The following is a 23,599-nucleotide window of genomic DNA, read 5'->3' on the forward strand; positions in this document are numbered from 1 at the left end:
TAATGGAATTGTACAAATATAAAGGGATATCTCTAAGTTCTAAGTTAAACACAAAGGATGTTTGTGTGTGTGTCTTGTTATCTCTCTGTGGGTCTGTTTGAGGCTCCCCCACAGGGGACGAAGAATGTTGGTTTCAGGTTCTGGAGTGTCTCTGAGGTGCAATTAGTGTCGTAAAAGTCCATTTGCTCCAGTCTAGCTGGAGCCAACACAAAATGATTTGCATTCGGGGGTTCAGAGTGTGAAAGCAAAAAGGAATGTGCTTAGAAAACACAGAGAGTCCGAATTTGTTAATTCAGAACAAACGAACGAATGATTCATAGCCCATATATGCTACAGTCATTTTTATTATTTCATTTTGCAGTTTATTCCTAACAACACCTCAAATCATGTGATTTGTTAATATTCTTAAAATATTACTTTTTAAGTGATTGGATTTCAGACATCCCAAGTCTCCCGGAAGTTCCGGGAGTCTCCCGCATGTTGATCGCGGCTCCCTGATGCCCGCAAATTAGTTAAAATCTCCCGGAATCTAGAGGAAGCGAGCAAGAGCACGCATGCGTAGCGCGCGCACGGCAGAGAGAGGGAGCGAGAGACCTTGCGTGTGTGTGCTAGTGTGCGTGTGTTCCTCACGAAGCGCATGTAAGGACCCAACCAATCAATTGTCAGTGCGGCCGGGCTTTTATCTATACTCCCGAACCGAATTAATCAGAACCGAACCACCCCACTCACTAGCTCACCAGGTAAAGATTTGTAGAAGCAAGCTAAAATGGCATGCTTGCCTTAGCACAAAGTGTTTTTTATTTCATGTTTGCTTTTGTTAACGTTATCGGTTAGGTTTAGTGTAGGTGGTAGGTTATTTTTAAATGCAACAGAGCATTAACCTTTTAGCTACTGAAGGGTTACAAATTTAAGAATATGTTTAAGATCTGCTGATCCTACATGCTTTATAATATCACATGAAACACTAAGGTGAACTACACTGTATTGGGCATTCAAGGTGAACATGATGGCATCAATTTACTGATTAGAAGTCAGCTGTAAGTCAGCTGTCTAAACATTGTAATAGTCAGGGGTTTTGTTAGTCTTTGATCTTCCAACTAAGAGTTGAACTGTGTGTGAATGTTACATAGTCTTAGTTCTCGTGACCATTTGTGTTTATACCATTTGGGGAGCTCAGTTGGGGGTAATTGCCTCTATTGTCTTTAGATGATTAGATGTAGTGGTCAGCCCTAAGTCTGTGTGTAAAGTCAGCACCTTTAAGGACAGCCCACTGAATTGCCTATAAGATACCATGTAAAGTGCCCTCAGTCAGATTATGTTGGACGAAACCGCAGCCGCGCTCAAATAAAGAAACTCTTCTGTTTGAACGTGATCCCAACATCTCCTGGTCTGCTTTGAAGAAAGAAAAACTTTACAACACTACACTCACCGGAAATTTCATTTCCGGACTATTGTGATACATACAATAACCAACTAAATAAAATGTTGCCAGATTCACATTCATCTGTTTTAGATAAAATTGAACACTTTTTTAGCTCTACTCACTGGACATTTCACTTTAAAAATGTTGCAAAATATAGCAATGTAATATAATTTTGCAGATATGTCTCCACAGGCATGTTTTTCCAATTAGCATGGGCTACCACCCGAACACCCTAGAAACCACATACACTCTAAACACTCTAACTGCCCCATTGCAATACTCTGGGAACCATCCAGAAAACCCATAAAGCCATGGCAGCTTGTATGCATGGGCAAGGATCGCTCAAATTTTCTTCAGAAAATGTCTATAATTATTTCTAGGATCTCTATAGACAACTATTGTTATATACCACAATTTCTTGAGTCTCAATTCATTCCGCCAATGGCCATTTGTAGAAGACTGCAAAAGTTTTGTACATCTTTACGTAGGACTATACTGTAGATTTGATTGACTTTGACATTTTCCTCCTACACTGCTAAATTAAGCTAATATTTGCCCCCTTGATTAATCTCTCATCGTTTTTAATTAAAATCAGAAAAAAGCAAATAATTGGACACTGCATTATGCATGTTTTGACATGGACAAATTTTTTTGATGCAGTTTTCTGTCGTAGTCTGACCTGAACTGACTCTTTCTGTGTCAATCTCTCTCTGTGGTTTTAGGAGCAGTATATATTCATTCATGATGCCATACTAGAGGCCTGTCTGTGTGGAGAGACCGCCATCCCTATCAGTGAGTTTACGCTCACCTATAAGGACATGTTGAGTGTGGATTCTCAGACCAACACCTCTCAACTTCGAGAAGAGTTTCAGGTGAGTCATATTTAGCAGTGAATTAACTAAGGACAATGACTCAAAAAATAACTTTTTATGTTGAGTTTGAAGTGGTTAATGGTTTGACACTAACCAGTATGTATTGCAAATTTTAAAATAAGCTTACATAGACTGATTTTAGTGGGCAGTTGGTTGCAATTGGCTTGAACCTTGGCATGTTTTTAGTTGGTTAGGATTAGTCGCATTTTTACGGTGGTTAGCTTTTGTTTAAATACATATCATATCTTGAAAAGGTCATGTTATATATTATAATATTATATATACAGTGTGTGTATATATATATATATATATATATATATATATATATATATATAACAGTTGAAATGTATAATGTATCATAGTACACTGTACAAGGTTGTAACCTGAATATGTAAGAGGTTTTTTTTTTTTTTTTTTTTTTTTTTACTTGATCTCAACTGTGAGAAGAGTTTCATGTGAGTATGATTCAGGAGAGAACTGGACCAGTTATGCCACACTGTGTTGTGCACACAACCTTTCAACTGAGCCAACTGAGCATCATTTTCTAGTTTGAATGGCTGTTTCTCAAGTAGCACTGAGTCATTTTAGAAGTCAATTGTGTATATATAATTGAGTATCTTTATGAGTTTCAAAGTAGCTGCACCTGTTCCAGGGTCAATGTATTCACAACAGTCTTACAAAACTGACCCCAGAACTCTCAAACGGTGAATAGTCACTTGTCACATTTTTGCAAATTCACTCTTTTTCTTTTTCTTATTTCCCCAATAAATACAAGGATGTATCCTTTGTGTGACCCCTAAGCTGAGAAAACCATTATTATGCCTATTGCCTATTATTTTTTTTAGTAAGTTAATACCCAGTTATATTACTGCTGATGAGAGTCAGCCCGGTTTAATGTTGTAGACTCTGCTAATGCACTGTGGATAGTGCTTGTTCAAGTACAATTGACTACATATCATTGCTTAGAGAGATTGGCCCTCATTTATCAAAAGTGCGTACACCAAATTTCCAGCGTACACCTGGCGTACACCCAAAACCACGGTGACTTTGAGATTTATCAATATGGACGTTGGCGTACGGCACGCTCAAATCCTACGCCAGCTCAGGAGGTGGTGTACGCACGTTTCGAGTGCGGGAATGCGCAGAAAAACAATTTCTAAAACCACACAACGCACTGACAAACTAAAAGATATGATATATTATGACCCACTGTAAAAAAAAACAACAACATAGTAATTATAAACTTAAGTGTTTATTTTTGTGCAACATGGACTTCAATGTTTAATTTGTGTGACTTTACCAAAGCATTTGAATTGTAGGCATATGTATTCCTTAAGTTGCGAGCCTGTGCGCTTTACCTGACGTAAGCCTTGTTAAATACTTTCGCCTGGCTCCGCAGCGCTAGTCTCCGCAGACTGCGCGCGCAGCTCCCCAAACGGACGAGGCGTTTATATTCGACGCGCTCGCCGTTGTACTATTCTTTGAAACGATGGTTAGGCCAGGGTTAGGCCCGGCAGGTGTGCACGGGGTTTAGTAATGAAAGGCTTTCAATGACCAAAAAAAAAAAAAAATTCAGACTGACAAAATAATAAAAATGACATTCTTCTTCTTTTAAATAATAATAATAATAATAATAATAACGACATTCTTCTTCTAAATAACAATAAGCGTCATTAATAATAAAAATCTAGAAATCTATTTTGTTTCTTTCCACTTCCCTGGTTTAGCTTTCTCTTTCTCAAAGAAGTTTCTCTTCTTTGCCGTCTTCCGTGTGTCCATGGCGTAAAATGAGGGCGTGGGGGGAGCGGAGACTTGAATATATAGGGGCGTGTTATTCTAATGACGCTCGTTTTCAGCCGCGGCATTTATCAAGGGCAGGTATTGCGTACACCTGGATTTCAAAGGTACGCACAGCTTCATAAATCAGGCGATTAGAGGAGTGTAAGCATAATCTTACGCCAATATATACGCCCGTTTCTACGCAAGAATGATAAATGAGGGCCATTGTGTGGTGAGATTGGTCACATTGTGTGGTGTCACTGAAACACACTGACAAATTAAAATGCATATACTCTCAAAAAAATGCCCAAAGCATAGTATACTGTATGAACAATTCTGAGCACATAAAGAGACCAAACATAAAATATTCATGACCGTTTAAGTGAAAAATTTGTGTGTAATTGGAGTAGACTTTTGCAAAATTAGGAGCACTGATTGAAGCGAGAGATTAAAAACCTCATATTATTATTATTATTATTATTATTTTCCTTCTTTTTAAAATGGACTGAAAGAACACGTGATCTGCAGTTGTTACCCTAAAGAGATATTTCTGATTTAACCTCCCCCCCCCCCCCCCCCCCCCCCCCCCAAAAAAAAAATGTGTTGGTATAAATTAATGTATTTAGGTTTATTCAGTAATGTGAAATAATATTTTTGACTTCAATAAAACCAGTTAATTTAGAAAAAAACAAAACAATCCTACAGACTTGCATTAAAGGAGGGATCAGAGTTATATGTAGAGTAGTAGTTTTATTGTTTACTAAAACTACAACCAATAAAAAAAATTATAAAAAAAATCTAGTTCATTAGATTGTAATCTAGTTTCTTTCCTGTAGCTCAAACAGTAGAGCGTTGGCGCTTGCACCACCAAGGTCATGGGTTCGATTCCCAGGGAAAGCAAGAACTGATAAGAATGTAAAAATGTGTACCTTGAAATGCAATGTAAGTCGATTTGGACAAATACGTCTGCCAATATTAGATAAAAAACCTAAACTTAAAAATTAGAAATGTTGCCTGACAACTAAGTGAAATAAAAATAAGTTTAATTTGAAGTACTAAAATTGAAACTGAAACTAAAATTAATTTAAGCTAAATAGAAATATATATAAAAAACATTAAATAGAAAAGCATCATAGTATCATATAGACTTAAAGGAACACTCCACCGTTTTTTTAAATAGGGCTTATTCACCATCTTTCCAACATTTAGATAGGTGGGCAAACACATTTTTGTCTCAGTGCATGCATTGTTTTAGTTTGGCAGCGCCGCCGCTAGCTTAGCTTAGCATAATGAATGGAATCCTTTGTTGCCAGCTAGCATGTCGTGAGTAAAAGTAAAAAAAAAAAAAATAATTACTTATTGTGGCCTGTGTATTCACAACGAGTACAAATAGCAATGCAGATTAAGACGAAGCGATTTCCTAGGCAGATACTGACTTGGGACTATATTGGGGTGAAGCACAGGCAAAGCACTGCTACTTGGGCGCAGAGATATCACGGAACACCTGAAATCCCCCAACTTCCGTCAACATACTGACGTGAATAGTAGCTGGCTATTTTTCCTACAGTAGACATAGTGAATGGCGATGAACATGGCGGATTTTGTGAGAGACGAAGAGGGTGACTTCTCAGACAGTCAAGATCCAGACCCATACCTCTATGAACCAGAGTTTTCAGAAGAGGAGCTGCGTGCTTTGGAAATAGAACGACAGGAGGAGGCCTGAGGACGTGAGGATGAGAGCCAACACGAACTGGTGGTGTGAGTGTGGGGGAATATGCCAACCTATGCCGACTGAAATAGAGTGTCTGTGCTGTGGTGAGTGGGACAAGGTACTGCCATCGATGACCAGGCTCAATGTGGGGGGATTTCAGGTGTTGCGAGATATCTCTGCGCCCAAGTAAGTGCTTCGCCTGTGCTTCACCCCAATATAGTCCCAAGTCAATATCTGCCTAGGAAATCGCCTTGTCTTAATCTGCATTGCTATTTGTACTCGTGAATACGCAGGCCACAAGAAGTAATTCCGTTTTTTTTTTTTTTTACTTTTACTCACGACATGCTAGCTGGCAACAAAGGATTCCATTCATTATGCTAAGCTAAGCTAGTGGTGGCGTTGCCAAACTAAAACAATGCATACACTGAGACAAAAATGCGTTTGCCCACTTATCTAAATGTAGGAAAGACAATGAATAAGCCCTATTTCAAAAAACAGTGGAGTGTTCCTTTAACTTTTTTCACTTGAACCCTAGCAATCATCCATAGCACCCTAGCAACCATCTATGGCAGAACACTGTGCCTAGCAATGCGGTAACATCTGGAAAGCAATACTAGGGAAGTTGGTAAAATCTGCTAGCACAGTCAAGCACCACTCACATTCTCTTGACAAAATGTAGTTTGTTAGAATTGTTTTAATTTTATGGTATTTCCATTAAAATCCAATGGTTGTTATAATGCATGTACAGCACCTGGGGCTTATGCAAATCATGCATAAAGTGCTGGTTAAGTGCTGCATACTAACTCAAAGCTCAAACTTTGATGAAGTCAACCAGCCGTAGCATCTATTTTCGTTTATTTAGAGAGGGTTTAATGAGGTGTTCCCTCATCTTACAGTTCTGCATGTGCGTTTTTTACATTAAGCTACTAATGGCGTCATGCTTAACACTCTCAGAGTGTATACCTGTCCCTGTCCTCCTGATAGCACAGCTCTCAAAGCCAATGTAATTCTAATAATCATAATTGTAATGTCCCATTTGTGCCGTCAGAACCAATCAGGATTGAAGTACTTTGCCCATCAAGTGTAATAATCTGCATAATTCTCAGTTTGATTCATTCACCTCAAGGCTCATAGCATAAGTATTCATTTGTGACCAATCTGCATTTATTTTCAGCCATTAAGCTTTGCAGCCATTCTTTGGCCGAGACAAAATCATTTCAACTTCAGATTCTTTTCTCTACATCTATCTACAATTGAGGTCATTATTTGAACTACACCTTGCAGAATCTGTAAAATTATAAATATAATAATTAATTAAAAAAGAGGGATCATATTTTTTCTTAGTATTTATTTTTGCCCTGAATATCTATCTATCTATCTATCTATCTATCTATCTATCTATCTATCTATCTATCTATCTATCTATCTATCTATCTATCTATCTATCTATCTATCTATCTATCTATCTATCTATCTATCTATCTATCTATCTATCTATCTATCTATCTATCTATCTATACTCTGTTCAGTGTTTTAGTGGCTGAAGGATTCTAGATGTCAAGAAAATGTAATTCTCTGTTTTCATAATGTGTTTCCTTTCACAGCATTTTACACTTCTTCCTCTTTTGCTTTGTTGGACATTTTTGCCTCTAGCTATTGCCTGCATACTTTTTCTTCCTCATTCTCTCATTGTCTCACTTAGTTATATCATTCCACATCCTTTGCGTGCTTTCAGACACCCTTTGATCCCTTGTCTTTTCTCTGTGTCTGCCTTTTTTCTCTTCAGACTCTAAACTCTGTCACCCCTCACCTGGATGTGGAGGAGTGCAGCGTGTCTCTGCTGCCCCGGAACCGTGAGAAGAACCGGAGCATGGACGTGTTGCCGCCCGACCGTGCCCTCGCGTTTCTCGTGTCCACAGAGGGGGACGGCAACAACTACATAAACGCGGCACTGATGGACAGCTTCCTGCAGCCTGCTGCATTTGTGGTCACCCCTCACCCCCTGCCCACCACCACCGCAGACTTCTGGAGACTTGTATTTGACTACGGTTGTACCTCCATCGTCATGCTTAACCAACTCAACCAGTCCAACTCTGCCTGGGTAAGAGAGATAGATTAACAGATCAAAAACCCACAATGTGCGTTGATACTGTGCAAATTACACAATAGGACTCATTTCTGGGTTTATATTCTGGTCAGCTTATACTCTATACTGAACTTTCATATCCATTACAGTTTTTCACAATAGCTAGGATTCATTTCACAAGAGGTAGGTCACTTCTTCACACAGTAAGCACAACCGCAATCTATTGCTCTGTCCGAAATGGCATACTGTCTGAGTAGGTACTACATTTGATGAAATTCGGACGTACTACATCCACCATGTTGTTACTGTCAAATGACCTACCAGCTTCAGTTGTGTTGCTTCACTGCCATTCATAAATCTTCTCCCGTGGACTCATGGGATAGTAAAGTGTCCATTGAATGCGCACTTCAGAATCTTGGCGGAAGTAGTAGGTCATCCAGGTTCTTTTTGCCTACTGTTTTTCAAATACTATGTTTTTGGACATACAGTACTACTCTGTTGGTGTACTGTTTTTCACATACTATATAGTAGGGAAGTATATAATTTCAGGTGCAACTCATGTATGTTAATCTGTGAATCTTTTTCGGTTGCTTTGGCACAAAATACATGACTTAATCTTTCAAATGACATGGCTGCTTTTCTCACTTAGACATAACCATAACTAAATTTCTATATACCTACAGCCCAATTTGCATGTTTTTATAGTTTTTATTTTATTTTATTATTATTATTACATTTAATTTAAATACCTAACATAATACAAAAAGACAGCAATTTCCTGTATTTCTACTGTATCAAAATCTAAAAAATGAAAAACAGTCAAAACAGTGGAGCGCCTACACTTTGGTATTGGGGCTATACATAGAGAATGTGTGTTTCCATTATACTGCTCTATATTTTTTTCTGTGTAAACACGCAGTAGATGGACCTATTTAACCACTATGCTCCCGTCTCCATTTTTTGCAGCGTCTCGCGCTTGACAGCAATCTAGAAACACTATGATAAAGTTAAAAGAAGCTGAACTTTTAAAAAGCGCATCTCTAGACCTTGCATTTTTTTTATTCCTTGTGACCTGTGTCTTGCGTTTTAAACCGCAAAAATTTCAATTTCATTACCATCTAAACAAAAGGGAACATCTTAAGAATAAGTTTGTATTAGAATGTAAACGTGGATCATGTAACATACTGCAGTAAATTCTAAACCGTAGAGAGGTGTCATTCTTGTCAATTTTACAAAAGAAAGTATTGCGTGAAGAAAAACGGCATGAATTCTGACTTTACTCAAACCAAACTTAAATCTGAACTCTGGATTTATTTAAAACATACCTTTGTCATGTATAACTATTTGGAAATGCATGCACCTGTTACTGTACATTAAAAAATGTATTTCCACATATGAAAGTGGTTCAGATTACAATTAAAAATGTCAGATTTAGTGCAATAATTGTAATGTTTTTGCTTTAATCCAACACATTTGTGCCACATGAGAGGAGAGAAAGAAAATCCGGTTTAGGCCACAACTGTGGTGTGAATATAAACTTTACATATTTTAAGCCCCCCTGCGACCTTTTGTTTTGAAGTCTTTGAGAAGAGTGTGAAAGCTATTTTTTGGTAGGTCAGACCTACCCCCCCCCCCCCCCCCCCCCCCTATTTTATAGTTATTTCTGTTTCCTGTCTCCCATTTGATGTGTGCAAATGTTTTTTTGTTTTTTTTTTTCTAGGGATTATCTCACTTATTCCTCTGACTTTCTAGAAATATCTCTCTGTTCTCTTTCTTTTGCAGTCACCCCTTTCTGATCTGTCTGAGTGTTTGTATGAATATCTTCTTCTGCACCATGTCACTATGCTAATATGCATCATTGTGACAAGAATTTATCAATTTCTATCTCATCTATATCAACATCTCTCTATCTCACATCGGAAATACATGGCTGAAGCTGTTTCACGCCTACTCGTTTCAAATAAAAGCATGTTGGATTAGATCTGTCTGCAACAGGCGTGAGTGAAAATTAATTGACACATTGAGCAAATGGTAATCTGGTGGGAGATTGGACTAGAAAATGCAGCCGATATGGAGAAATGAGCAAGGAGTATTTATCTTGGTGGGCTGCAATTGGATTTTCAGTGCTGTTTAGCCTATCTCTGGCATTTCCTTGACTCCATTATCCTTTCACCGTCTATCTTCACCCTTCGCTTAATCACAAAATGCCCATTTTCTCAATCCGCTATCTATTTTATTAATACATTCCAAACAGACATTGACTTGTATCTTCTGACTGTGGGCATAATGTAAAAGAAAAAACATTATGGTGGTACTCCCAAATCCCCCCCCCCCCCCCCCCCCCCAAAAAGAAAAAAAAAGTTGTTTTGTTTTAAAATAGTATTATACTAATAAGGAACACTTTACAATATGTTCCATTTGTTACTATTAGTTAACATGAACTAATAATGAACAATACTTCTAAAGCATTTATTAATCCAAAGCTATATCTGTTAATGTTATTTATTGGACCTTAGCTAACACAAACAAACAATTAACACTTGTAACTAATTTATAACTGGCTAATTTAGTTAAAGGGGTCATTGGATGCAAAATTCACTTTTATATGGTGTTGCATATGCGTCTTTGCAGTGTGTGGACACAACCACCATTCAATGAAAAAAATCCATTCACTCCTTTTTTTTAAATTCATATTGCTCATGCTCCGCCCACGACCACTGATGGACTGTCCCGTATTAGCATATTTCTGCTCTCAGCCATTTGTATACTGTCCATGGCAGCACTTTTACATGTCTTGTGTCGACATGCCCCACGGAAGAGAGGGGTGGGGTGAGATAATGATAATGCATTATCTAACATTAACTAATGGGACATTATTGTAAAGTGTTACTGGATAAGATTGGGAAAAAACTAAATGCAGGGTATCTTTTTGTTTGTCATTTGAAAAGAAAAACATAAATCATTTGGATAGAAACATCCACCGCTATAACTTTAGTTTTGCTATCTTACTTCAGAGACATTCCCTTGCTGGAGGGTACTACTGCTAAGCTCAGTGGTGCAAAGGACTGGACTATTCAGAGCTGGGCACAAATCACTGAGATGTTGTTAGATAAATGAAAGCCCAGATTTCCTGTTTATTTGAAGTATCCAATTACTTTTATTGTAATGTGCGTTTTCATTGCATATATTTGTATATAGTTCATTGTAGTTTTGATTTATGTTCCTTATATGTTTGAATTTTGAATTAAAAAATGTGATAAAAAAAGAAAGAAAATAAAACTATAAACAAGAAATAATATCATAGCAAACAGCAGATAATTTTACCTTTTTTGAATTTTGACAAAATTAGATCACATTGTCAGATATCAAATGGCTTAACTGAAAACATTTAATAATATTTGAATATTTAAAAAAAATCATTATGCATTTTTAAATGCATATCAATGCATTATTATTATCCCATTGTAATATAAACATTATTATCAATGTTATTATAGTTATTATACCAGTCATTCCATTTCATGATCAACAATCTCACCATTGATGTTGTTCACCCATAATAATACTCTGTTTATGTTATAGTTATATTATTCTGGTGTATTGCAAGTGTTATTATTATTGTAGTTTTTTTCTCTTCTTCTTTCTTTTTTTAGTTGCATATATTTAGTTGCTTTTTTTAATAATATCAGGCAAATGGACTGCCAATGAAGATCAGCCTTTAGATAACTTGGGTACATTTATATCTGTCTGGATATTGATTAATGTACACTGTCCCTTTTGAAATAATTAAATACATACATACATACATACATACATAAATGTAACATTATTTGTCAAATTTTGCGCTAAACAACACTTTTGTATAGGAATTCAATTTAATTTAATTGTACAGCAATTTACATGTGTAATTATTTCCTTCTCTTTCTCAGCCTTGTCTACAGTACTGGCCTGAAACAGGGATGCAGCAGTATGGACCTATGACGGTGGAGCTGCTCTCCAGATCCACTGATGACAATGTTGTCACTCGTCTATTCAGGGTGAACAACATCACACGGGTGAGTCTATAATGCCATACACTTCATCTTCAAATATATGTTATTTCCCTTGTGCCTTACAATCACGCAGTGTTAGTGCTGACATTTCCTCGTACCTCATTAAAATCAGACCCAATTAGACAAATCACCTGTCTTCTAACGTCTGTCTTTTTTTAAGAGATTCTCTGAGTTCAGGGCCACTCCAGATAGGTTAATTAACTGCTAGGCTAATGGCTTAAATTATCTTTTCAGAGACTTGTAGAAAATAAATTCAGTACCGATGAAATTAAATCAAAGGTAAGAAAATGTGGTCAGTCTCCATTTCACAAAATAGCACTGACGGACACTACATTGCTATAATTAGACCTGGTAATTTCTCGCTGGATGTGTGTGCGAGAGAGCGATAAAGTTGTGTCTCTCAGTGTGGTCTGTGCTTCTGATATTGACTTGTCTGGATAAAAAGACATTTTTTCACACCTCTAGCTGACCTTAGTCCTCCCTGATGGCATCATTGTCAACATCCTGTCTCTTTGAAATCTTGTCTCAAGTGTTGCACCTCTCATTGTTCGCCCCCTTTAGCACTCCTGACAGCCAGGCTGTCAACCTTTAGCCATATTCCCATCCGTGCCTCTGTCAGTTTGGCTAGCCCCTGTCAGTCCCTATTTCCCCTCTGTCTCTTTGAGACTCTGCAAGCTGGGCAAACACTCCATGTCATTGTCAGAAATTGTCCCATACTGCCTCTTCACAGGACCCCAGAGAGAACCACCCATGTTGGAAAGACGATTCTCACTTCTCCAAAAAGGTACAAGACTGAGGAGTAGAGTGCTATTGATAGATCATGTTGCTAAACGGCGCCAACCCTGGACAAAGAAAAGCCCTGTGACAGAAAAATGCTTTAGTGATTTGTTATAGAGCAATTTAGATGCTAATTAATGCTCAAATGATCCAGTCAATGACTTGCAGATGAGCTGAATATTGTGTGCTGTGTGAGTGAGTGTTTGAATTACAGTAGATGTTCCATGAATAGGATACAAAATAGAGTGACATGTTTCAGGCATCAGTGAAAGAAGTTGCTTAACCTTCAGATAATGTTGTTTGTTTATGTCAGGAGGTCAAACTAAATATTATATGAGATGTTTTTTACATTAATTTTGTATGCCATTTCTGGGACTCTTTTACCAAAATGTTAGTTTTTATTATTATCACAGTGTATTATTATTATTATTATTATTATTATAAATATAATATTTATAATATAATTTATAATATAATATTTTCAAGCAATAAACACATTTGGTAACATTTTATTTTACAGTGTCCTTGTTACATATGTTACATGTACTTACCATAGTAATAAGAGCAAATTAAGCATAATTACAAGCAACCCTCAACCAAATCCTAATCCTACCCTAACCCTGTAGTAAGTACATGTAGTTGCTTAATATTTCTCAGTACTTAAATGTATAATTACACTGTAACAACGACACCCCAAAATAAAGTGTAACCACACATACATACATTATATATATATATAAAAAAGTATACTAGAATGAGTAACAGGGTTGCATATTTATTTAAGTATTACTCAGTAGGGACTAGGTTTGGGATGCTTATTGATTTTTAGTTATTGATTTTGTTTCCAATTACAGAACTTTTTTTTTTCTTTCTTTATTGTAAATTCACTTAATTAAAATACTTTTTTTTTTTTTTTTTACTATAATTTAATTAATATAAGTTTAACAGATTGTTGTCATGTGGTTTTAATTGTTGGTTAAAATCAAGAAGGTTTAGATATCTCATGTGGCACATATGGAGCCCCTAAGGGGACATGGTGAAGGAAAACAATTATGAAATGGGAGAAAAACATTATATTTATTTGCTTTCATAGCGTTGTTTTCCCTTAAAGCTTCTCTGTGAAATCAAACGTTTTGTGAGTGAGTGCAAAATGCAAAGTTTCTAGGGGGAATGCAAAAGTTTTAAGAGAGTACGCAAAGGCAAGTTTATATCACCATGTCCCTTTAGGGTCTCCATATGTGCCACTTCAGAGAACTTAACCCCTTTGATTGAACAGACCATTTTAATTTCATTTTAATGCTATGTTTACAATTATTTTCTCATTCTTCTGGTCTTGGTCTCTCTGTCTTTATCATTCAGTTGCAGGAAGGTCATCTGGTAGTGCGACATTTCCAGTTCCTGCGCTGGTCGGCTTATCGTGAAATCCCAGACTCTAAGAAGGCCTTTCTCAACCTGCTGGCACAAGTGCAGAAGTGGCAGAGGGAGTGTGGCAATGGTCGCAATATAGTGCACTGCTTGTAAGTTTCATACGGCTCTGCTTCCAAATGCTAATTGGAGAGCAATTACACTTCATTGTGTTGATTATACAATCCAGGTCTCTTTTGCTCCCATGCTCCTGCAATTTCTGTGGCCACCCAACAGTGAAAATCTGCTTAAAGTGCTTAATCTCCGGCTGCTTTTTCATGTCTTCATTTTTTCTCAGTATTTGACTTCTTAGCGCTCTGGCCTCAGGATACGTACCTGCCACCTGCACGTGTCTGTAGTTTAATACATCTATCCTCTATCAATGATAGCATGGTACAGACACCATTTCGGGCTTCAAAGCATCTGTGCTGGGGTGCCCTTCTTTTATCAGTAGCCTTAGGGAAATGATCTTAGTTCAGTAGGATGTGACATTTTTATAGCATGACTTTTCCCCAGAGCACACTGGTACTTTCCATTCCTTCTTGTTCAAAAGTATTGCAGATATCTGGCAGCCTGTGGTGGCACAAATATGGCTCTTTCACCACTATCCCCTCCAGACATCTATAATACAATAATCCACACAAGCTTTGAAAGTGTGCTGCATAGATCCCTCTCCTACATGTGTTACAAGCCACTTCTTTTCTTGAAGATGCTAATGAAACAATGTATTAATGTCTTTAAGGAATGGTGGGGGACGTAGTGGCACTTTCTGCGCATGCACCATGATAATGGAGATGGTGCATCATCACAACATGGTCGATGTGTTCTACGCCGTCAAGACTCTCCGGAACTCCAAGCCCAACATGGTGGAGTCTATGGTTAGTGTGCTAATTATGTGCAGAACTTATTAGTGGTGTTTAGATAGGGAATCTTTACTATTGCTAATCCCCATTCTTAGACCAAACCCCTAACCAATGTGTAACAGTTTGACATGCAAATAATTTGTTCTGTGAGCATTTTTGATACCTCAAATTACACTTGAGAGAGAGGTGCTTTTTCTCTATTCTGCAATAGATGATAAAACAATTATATTGACTTAGATTGAAGAAGAGATACAACTGTATAAATAGCCTGGCTAAGTTATAGTTTCCACCATTGTTCCTCTGCAAGTAACTTGTAGCTTTATATTTCAACCACTTATAAATTCCGATTAACGATTCACAGACAAACATCTCTCACATTTTCTTAAAATGTAAAAATGTAGTTGCATTATGAAATTGATGTAGTTTGTGAATGTCACCAAAGAAATCGATGCAACCTTGATGTTGTTTACAGGAGCAGTACAGGTTCTGTTATGAGCTGGCTCTGGACTACCTGGACTGCCTGGAGGTCAGATAACACAAGAGCTCAAGACCTCATCAACACTGGCTTCAACCTCTTCACCTTTCCTCCTCTTTTTCCTTTCACTTGGGCCAATCCAGCCCATATGAATGAGCTGTTCTGTCCTCCAGTGAGAATGCATAATCTACGTCAAAAGTGGTAGCCCATTTCTTTAACCTTCAACCTCTATTGTCCTCTGTGTACTTTTTGTTTTGGTGTTTTCTTCTCCACTGACTCCCTGTGCCAGATATTCCTGCCGAACCCTTGAGGTAATTGACGAGATTTCAACAGCTTTGAGATTTATGACGTACCTCTTTGATCACGTGACTGGCTCTGAGCTCCGCCTATAGGCCTTATACACCATGCAAGAGGGAAACACGCTTAAACCATGTGACTGCAACAGCGAGAACATGGGAGATAACATTGTGTTTGTACATTATGTGTATTGTTAAACTCTGTATGTGGGGCGATCTACTGTGATGATTTTATTGGAAAGCATACCTTGAATGTGAGGGTGTGATAATTGATGGAGTTTTTTATTGAATTATTTAAAGGTGATCTGTATTATTTGTTGATGTTAATCTCCCATCCCAGCTTAATGTGCAGAAACATCTATAAGTGAGCCATTCATAGGTTGATTTTCCTCAAAAGTGTAACACTGTGGCGCTATCAAAACATTGCTCTATTTGTTTGAGCATCCCAACACAGCAACTTTGACTCAACCAATAGCGTGAGTTTGGGGCTGAACTATGTGTTTGGCTGACCAGTAACAGATGGAGGTTTGGGACAGCTGTTTGGAAACAGTTTTTCTTGCTATTCTATATAGCTACAAATATGGTTTCTGGGTGGATTTTTTTTTGTGGGGGGGGGGTGTGTTGGGGGGGGTATATTTTGCAAAAAAAAAAGTTTCTAGATGTTGTCTTTAATGTGCCAATTCATGTGTGCGTGCGCGTGTGTGCGTGTGTGTTCGCGCAAAGAGGATCAATCATGGATCTGCATGCCTGTTTCATTGCAATCCATTGTGACCAGTCTGCTTTGGGTGCCGCTGCTTGCTGTCATTGAGCACAGTAAAACAAAAACATATACGCAACTATATAAAATAAACAAACATGCTACTGTTGGAATATGGCGAGGCACTCGCCAAAAAAAAGTTGCTTTGTATCTTTGTATTTATTGGTTGTGTTTTATTTTCTACAAAAAATAAATGAAAAAATGTAACATGAACGAATAAAACATTCCAATGTTGCTTTTATCTCATTGTCATTATTGTTGTTCATTTTCTAATCAGGCTTGGTTTTCCTAATTTCAATACAAATAATAGGTCAATTGTTTTCCACCACTAGACAACAGATATTAAATAGAGAGAATTGTATTGATCTCAGGGATGTTTTTTTTTTTTCTTGAATTTTGAAATGGCTTTAAACAATTACCAAAGAAACTGCAAATGCTGTGTTTTCAGATACATTCCATGCATGGATTGCTTCCGACAGCAATGAAAGCGCTAGCGGTGCCAACCTGAACCTCATCAGTGTTCATTTACACGTGAACTGCTCATAATTTGGGGTTCGGTGTCTCGGAGCTGCTCGGTTTGCAGTAAATGCCACTCCACATGAACTCCATCTCTGCCAATGCTGTGAGTTTGTGTCACTTATAACGTGCATTTAAAAAAAGGCAACATTCGCCAACTGTCTTCTCAAATTTATAATGAGAATCGTTTATAAATCCATTGCCAACAAGACAGAAGATTTCAGGTTTCCTTGCGGTTTCCGCAAAATAAAAGCTCCATGGTTTAACCTTTAAAAGCAAATACAAATCAAGACAGCCATTAATATTAGCTTTGTAATGTTACTGCTGTTCTGTAAAACTAAATAATAATAATTTTTTTTTTTAACAGTACAACAGGGGTCGGCTCAGGTTTTCCTTCTGTTTTTTAAGTCTCTAGATTCTCTTCTTTTTTTTTTTTTTGCCAACAAATAGTTTCTCCTAAAATTTAAAACAATTATACTTCAATGAAACATGACTGAGATCTTCATTAAGACTTCTGAGCCATGAAAGAGCTACACCTGAGTAATACCTTTGGGTAGCATAGTGAGTAACCGTGAACTACTTGACCCATTTGGTCTGTTTGCTTTTCATTACAAGCATATTTATTAAACTGATAAACTTATAAGATGGCACTATATAAAGAACCTGCTTTAGTGAGCTAATTTTTTTTTCTTACTCTTCATAAGACTGCAGTGTTGTGATAGCCAGTAGCCATATCACCCTGTAGCCCAAGACTGGTTGCCCACTGAAGCTAAGCAGGGTTGAGCCTGGTCAGTACCTGGATGGGAGACCTCCTGGGAAAACTAGGTTGCTGCAGGAAGAGGTGTTAGTGAGGCCAGCAGGGGGTGCTCACCCTGTGGACTGTGTGGGTCCTATAGCCCCAGTAAAGTGATGGGGACACTATACTGTCAAAGAGCACCGTCCTTTGGATGCAATGTTAAACCGAGATCCTGACTCTCTGTGGTCATTAAAAATCCCAGGATGTCCTTCGGAAAAAGAGTAGGGGTTTATCCCCGGCATCCTGGCCAAATTTGCCCATTGGCTCTGTCCATCATGGCCTCCTAATCATCCCCATATATATATACAGATTGGCTCTATCACTCTGTCTCCTCTCCACCAGTAAGCTGGTGTGTGGTGGGCGTTCTGGCGCAATATGGCTGCCGTCGCATCATCCAGGTGGATGCTACACATTGGTGGTGGTTGAGGAGATTCCCCCTTCCATATGTAAAAGCGCTTTGAGTACCTAGAAAAATGCTATATAAATGTAATGCATTATTATTATTATTATTATTATTATAGTCTCTTCACTATAGTTTCTCTGCTCCATCATGGCCTTCTTTGCTCACATATCTTAGCTGTACAGCACTGATATCTCAGAACAAGCCACAATTTGATGGGTCACGACACATCATATAATCCAATTATCCTCTCGCAGCTCAGTTTCAATATAAAAGCGAAATCAATTTGTCTGGTGAATATCACATGCTTCTATGCCTATACTTGTGTTTGTTTGTGATTATTAGATGGCCTACAATCCCTTTATACCAACACACCACCCATGAGATGGTTACTGCAAACCTTTCCAACCTGTGATTTCATTCGTGCTTATCATTTAATTAGACATGCTTTAATGGACTTTTTATCAAATAGCTGAACAGGCCAGAGGCTTTCAGTGGTGGCGATGGATGACTCTTGCTGTGCATTGATCTCTTTCTTATTTCCCACAATGCTGTTTATTTAGAATTGTCTGATAAGGTTAGATGAATGACTGCATTCTCTGTCTCATCTCGCCAGACAACATTTGTCTTTGTTGAAACCCCAACCCCTACATGCAGCTGATTATATGCTAGTTCAGACTATAGCTGATCTGTGTTATGATTTGTAATTAGCAGTCAGGCATTATTGTTAACTCGCAAGACTGTAAGGAGCTTATTGCATTTTATGGGCGTGCAAATTCGTTATTTCAAATGTTTTCATAGCTAGACTTGTCTTCTGAAGTTCACCAGCACCGATGTGGTGAAGAGTGTGGAGATACATTCGTCCACTAAAGGGAACAAACTGGACAAGGGATATAAATTCTTCCACAAAGAGTTTATCCACAATTACCAAGGTAAGTAAAGAAGAAATTGCCATAGCTAGCTTTAGCTTTAGCCATATCACCGGTTATAACTCTGTTAACGTTAACTGTAAAGTAAGTAATGGTAAATCTTAGGTGTGAATTTGTAATATAAAGTAACACATCGCAGTGAATATGTCATGTGTATGTTTAAGTGAGATGGCATGAGATAACATAACAACCAGTAATTTGGTGAAGCTGTACCAGGTAAATGTGAAATGTTACTGACATTGTGTTGCGACTTAGCGTTACGAAGTAAAGTTGTGTATTTCTATGTGAGATAACACGTAATGTTTTCTTGTTGCATGCGGTTATAGTATCGAATATACTCCAGGGACAGCTTGTAGTGAGAGGTAGATGCTTCAGGTCAATGAAGAAGAGTGAGGAGCCTCACAAACTGGAGGTTTGACTTTAGACAGAATGCTGGTTGGCAAAGTTCAAAAAGTTGCCCGTTCTTGTGTGTTCACTCGTCTTGCTGTGGTTGAGGCACTTTCTTCACTTACTATTTCTTTACTAAAAGTAGGGTATATATATATAGAGTTCAGATGCAAAAGCCTCTAAGTGCCATCTGAAATTTTCTTCTAGAATGATCATTTTTATCAAGCTTGTATATTTAAGTTCAGTAATTTCACTTAAATGACAATAAATAGGTCATTTTCATTAGCCTGGTTCTACCAGACTCTCGTACATTTCATTTGTACAGAGAGTCTGGCCTCTCTCCATTGACAAGCGTTAACTTCCTTGTAGGCGGGTACTCTGTTGAAGTTTAAAACTATTGGATCTGACCAGAGTCACTCTGGATCTGCCATAACCAATTGCTAACGTTTGGTCGTGACGTATGTCAACTCAAACTAGCGCACGATCTCAACGTCATCGTTCTCAGCCACTCCCTCTGTTCGCTGATTGGACCGGTTAAAAATTGATCTGAGAAAACCAAAGAATACACCACAATCCCAGACGGAGTTACTGAAGGAAAATGAAATTGAGCGGAAGTACGTAGGAGGGCGGAGCCAGGCTACATTTTCATTGCCATTTAAGTGAAATTACTGAATTTAAATATACAAGCTTGATAAAAATGATCATTCTAGAAGAAAATTTCAGATGGCACTTACAGTGAGGAAAATAAGTATTTGAACACCCTGCTATTTTGCAAGTTCTCCCACTTAGAAATCATGGAGGGGTCTGAAATTGTCATCGTAGGTGCATGTCCACTGTGAGAGACATAATCAAAAAAAAAAATCCAGAAATCACAATGTATGATTTTTTTAACTATTTATTACTATTAAGTATTTGAACACCTGAGAAAATCAATGTTAATATTTGGTACAGTAGCCTTTGTTTGCAATTACAGAGGTCAAACGTTTCCTGTAGTTTTTCACCAGGTTTGCACACACTGCAGGAGGGATTTTGGCCCACTCCTCCACACAGATCTTCTCTAGATCAGTCAGGTTTCTGGGCTGTCGCTGAGAAACACGGAGTTTGAGCTCCCTCCAAAGATTCTCTATTGGGTTTAGGTCTGGAGACTGGCTAGGCCACGCCAGAACCTTGATATGCTTCTTACAGAGCCACTCCTTGGTTATCCTGGCTGTGTGCTTCGGGTCATTGTCATGTTGGAAGACCCAGCCTCGACCCATCTTCAATGCTCTAACTGAGGGAAGGAGGTTGTTCCCCAAAATCTCGCAATACATGGCCCCGGTCATCCTCTCCTTAATACAGTGCAGTCGCCCTGTCCCATGTGCAGAAAAACACCCCCAAAGCATGATGCTACCACCCCCATGCTTCACAGTAGGGATGGTGTTCTTGGGATGGTACTCATCATTCTTCTTCCTCCAAACACGTTTAGTGGAATTATGTCCAAAAAGTTCTATTTTGGTCTCATCTGACCACATGACTTTCTCCCATGACTCCTCTGGATCATCCAAATGGTCATTGGCAAACTTAAGACGGGCCTTGACATGTGCTGGTTTAAGCAGGGGAACCTTCCGTGCCATGCATGATTTCAAACCATGACGTCTTAGTGTATTACCAACAGTAACCTTGGAAACGGTGGTCCCAGCTCTTTTCAGGTCATTGACCAGCTCCTCCCGTGTAGTTCTGGGCTGATTTCTCACCTTTCTTAGGATCATTGAGACCCCACGAGGTGAGATCTTGCATGGAGCCCCAGTCCGAGGGAGATTGACAGTCATGTTTAGCTTCTTCCATTTTCTAATGATTGTTCCAACAGTGGACCTTTTTTCACCAAGCTGCTTGGCAATTTCCCCGTAGCCCTTTCCAGCCTTGTGGAGGTGTACAATTTTGTCTCTAGTGTCTTTGAACAGCTCTTTGGTCTTGGCCATGTTAGTAGTTGGATTCTTACTGATTGTATGGGGTGGACAGGTGTCTTTATGCAGCTAACGACCTCAAACAGGTGCATCTAATTTAGGATAATAAATGGAGTGGAGGTGGACATTTTAAAGGCAGAATAACAGGTCTTTGAGGGTCAGAATTCTAGCTGATAGACAGGTGTTCAAATACTTATTTGCAGCTGTATCATACAAATAAATAGTTAAAAAATCATATATTGTGATTTCTGGATTTTTGTTTTTAGATTATGTCTCTCACAGTGGACATGCACCTACGATGACAATTTCAGACCCCTCCATGATTTCCAAGTGGGAGAACTTGCAAAATAGCAGGGTGTTCAAATACTTATTTTCCTCACTGTAGAGGCTTTTGCATCTGAACTCTTCATATATATATATATATATATATATATATATATATATATATATATATATATATTAGTGCTTTTGCGAGCGAATGCAAAGTTTCTCGGAATGAGATACTTTTGCAAGAGAACACAAATGTTTTGAGAGCAGATGCAAAGTTTCTTGGGGGAACAAAATGGGTTTATGAACAGATTCATTTCATGATGCAAAAACAAATACACTGGCCCTCATTTATCAAAAGTGCGTACACCAAATTTCCAGCGTACACCTGGCGTACACCCAAAACCACGGTGACTTTGAGATTTATCAATATGGACGTTGGCGTACGGCACGCTCAAATCCTACACCAGCTCAGGAGGTGGTGTACGCACGTTTTGAATGCGGGAATGCGCAGAAAAACAATTCCTAACACCACAAAACGCACTGACAAACTAAAAGATATAATATATTATGACCCACTGTAAAAAAAACAACAACATAGTAATTATAAACTTCAGTGTTTATTTTTGTGCAACATGGACTTCAATGTTTAATTTGTGTGAATTTACCAAAGCATTTGAATTGTAGGCATATGTATTCCTTAAGTTGCGAGCCTGTGCGCTTTACCTGACGTTTCAAGCCTTGTTTATACTTTCGCCTGGCTCCGCAGCGCGAGTCTCTGCAGACTGCGCGCGCACCTCCCCAAACGGACGAGGCGTTACTCGACGCGCTCACCGTTGTACTATTCTTTGAAACGATGGTTAGGCCAGGGTTAGGCCCGGCAGGTGTGCACGGACTGGGTTTAGTAATGAAAGGCTTTCAATGACCAAAAAAATAATTAAGACTGACAAAATAATAAAAATGCCATTCTTCTTATTTAAAATAATAATAATAATACAAATAATAATAATAACGACATTCTTCTTCTAAATAACAATAAGCGTCATCATTAATAATAAAAATCTAGAAATCAATTTTGTTTCTTTCCACTTCCCTGGTTTCGCTTTCTCTTTCTCAAAGAAGTTTCTCTTCTTTGCCGTCTTCCGTGTGTCCATGGCGTAAAATGAGGGCGTGGGGGGAGCGGAGACTTGAATATATAGGGGCGTGTTATTCTAATGACGATCGATTTCAGCCGCGGCATTTATCAAGGGCAGGTATTGCGTACACCAGAATTTCAAAGGTACGCACAGCTTCATAAATCAGGCGATGAGAAGAGTGTAAGCATAATCTTACGCCAATATATACGCCCGTTTCTACGCAAGATTGATAAATGAGGGCCTATGAATCTACAATATATGGGCCATTCTACAGAATTGGTGCAAAGTCAGAGTTGGAAACATCTTGAAATTTTTTTGTTTTTTTACACAAATTTTGCATGTATGTAAATTGTATAATATCCAAGTTATGCTTTTCTAGTATTTGTGCAGTTAATTCTCATATTGTATTTTTAGAAAATCCTGGAATATTTTCCTTCTCCCCAAATTTGTCACTACCGAAACACAATATTAAATAATTTATTAAGAAGGCTTATAATGACCTATTAAGATTTTGTTTACATCTACCTTATAAATATATATTTTTTCTATTTTAAAAAAATATTTTTACAGGTTAAATCAATAAAGGTTATAATTTTAATAATATTTTAAATGTAATTTATGAGATTTGTTGTATTTTGAACCCAATCTTTCTTTGTAGAAGGCATAAAATTTATCATACTGATTTCAAAGTTAAGGATTCATTAGTTTGAATATGCATTGAACCAAACAC

The 23,599-nt window shown here is 38.0% G+C and overlaps 1 protein-coding gene across 9 annotated transcripts in view; it reads left to right on the top strand.

The window, feature by feature from the left end:
* ptprua (protein tyrosine phosphatase receptor type Ua) overlaps nt 1-16,729 on the top strand; it is a 480,983-nt gene extending 464,254 nt beyond the window's left edge. For 6 of the 9 annotated variants that reach the window (XM_084423701.1, XM_084423703.1, XM_084423705.1 and 3 more), the window contains 7 exons: nt 2,146-2,295; nt 7,572-7,886; nt 11,801-11,926; nt 12,654-12,707; nt 14,060-14,217; nt 14,847-14,982; nt 15,440-16,729. In XM_084423701.1, the coding sequence (XP_084279827.1) occupies nt 2,146-2,295; nt 7,572-7,886; nt 11,801-11,926; nt 12,654-12,707; nt 14,060-14,217; nt 14,847-14,982; nt 15,440-15,502 (1,002 nt within the window). In that variant the 3' untranslated portion in view covers nt 15,503-16,729. The remainder of the gene's footprint in view (nt 1-2,145; nt 2,296-7,571; nt 7,887-11,800; nt 11,927-12,653; nt 12,708-14,059; nt 14,218-14,846; nt 14,983-15,439) is intronic. The other 3 variants (XM_084423706.1, XM_084423708.1, XM_084423709.1) reach the window with 1 other exon arrangement.
* The last annotated feature ends 6,870 nt before the right edge of the window (nt 16,730-23,599 follow it).

The sequence above is a fragment of the Rutilus rutilus genome (assembly GCF_951802725.1).
Source record: "Rutilus rutilus genome assembly, chromosome: 11".
Lineage (NCBI taxonomy): Eukaryota > Metazoa > Chordata > Actinopteri > Cypriniformes > Leuciscidae > Rutilus > Rutilus rutilus.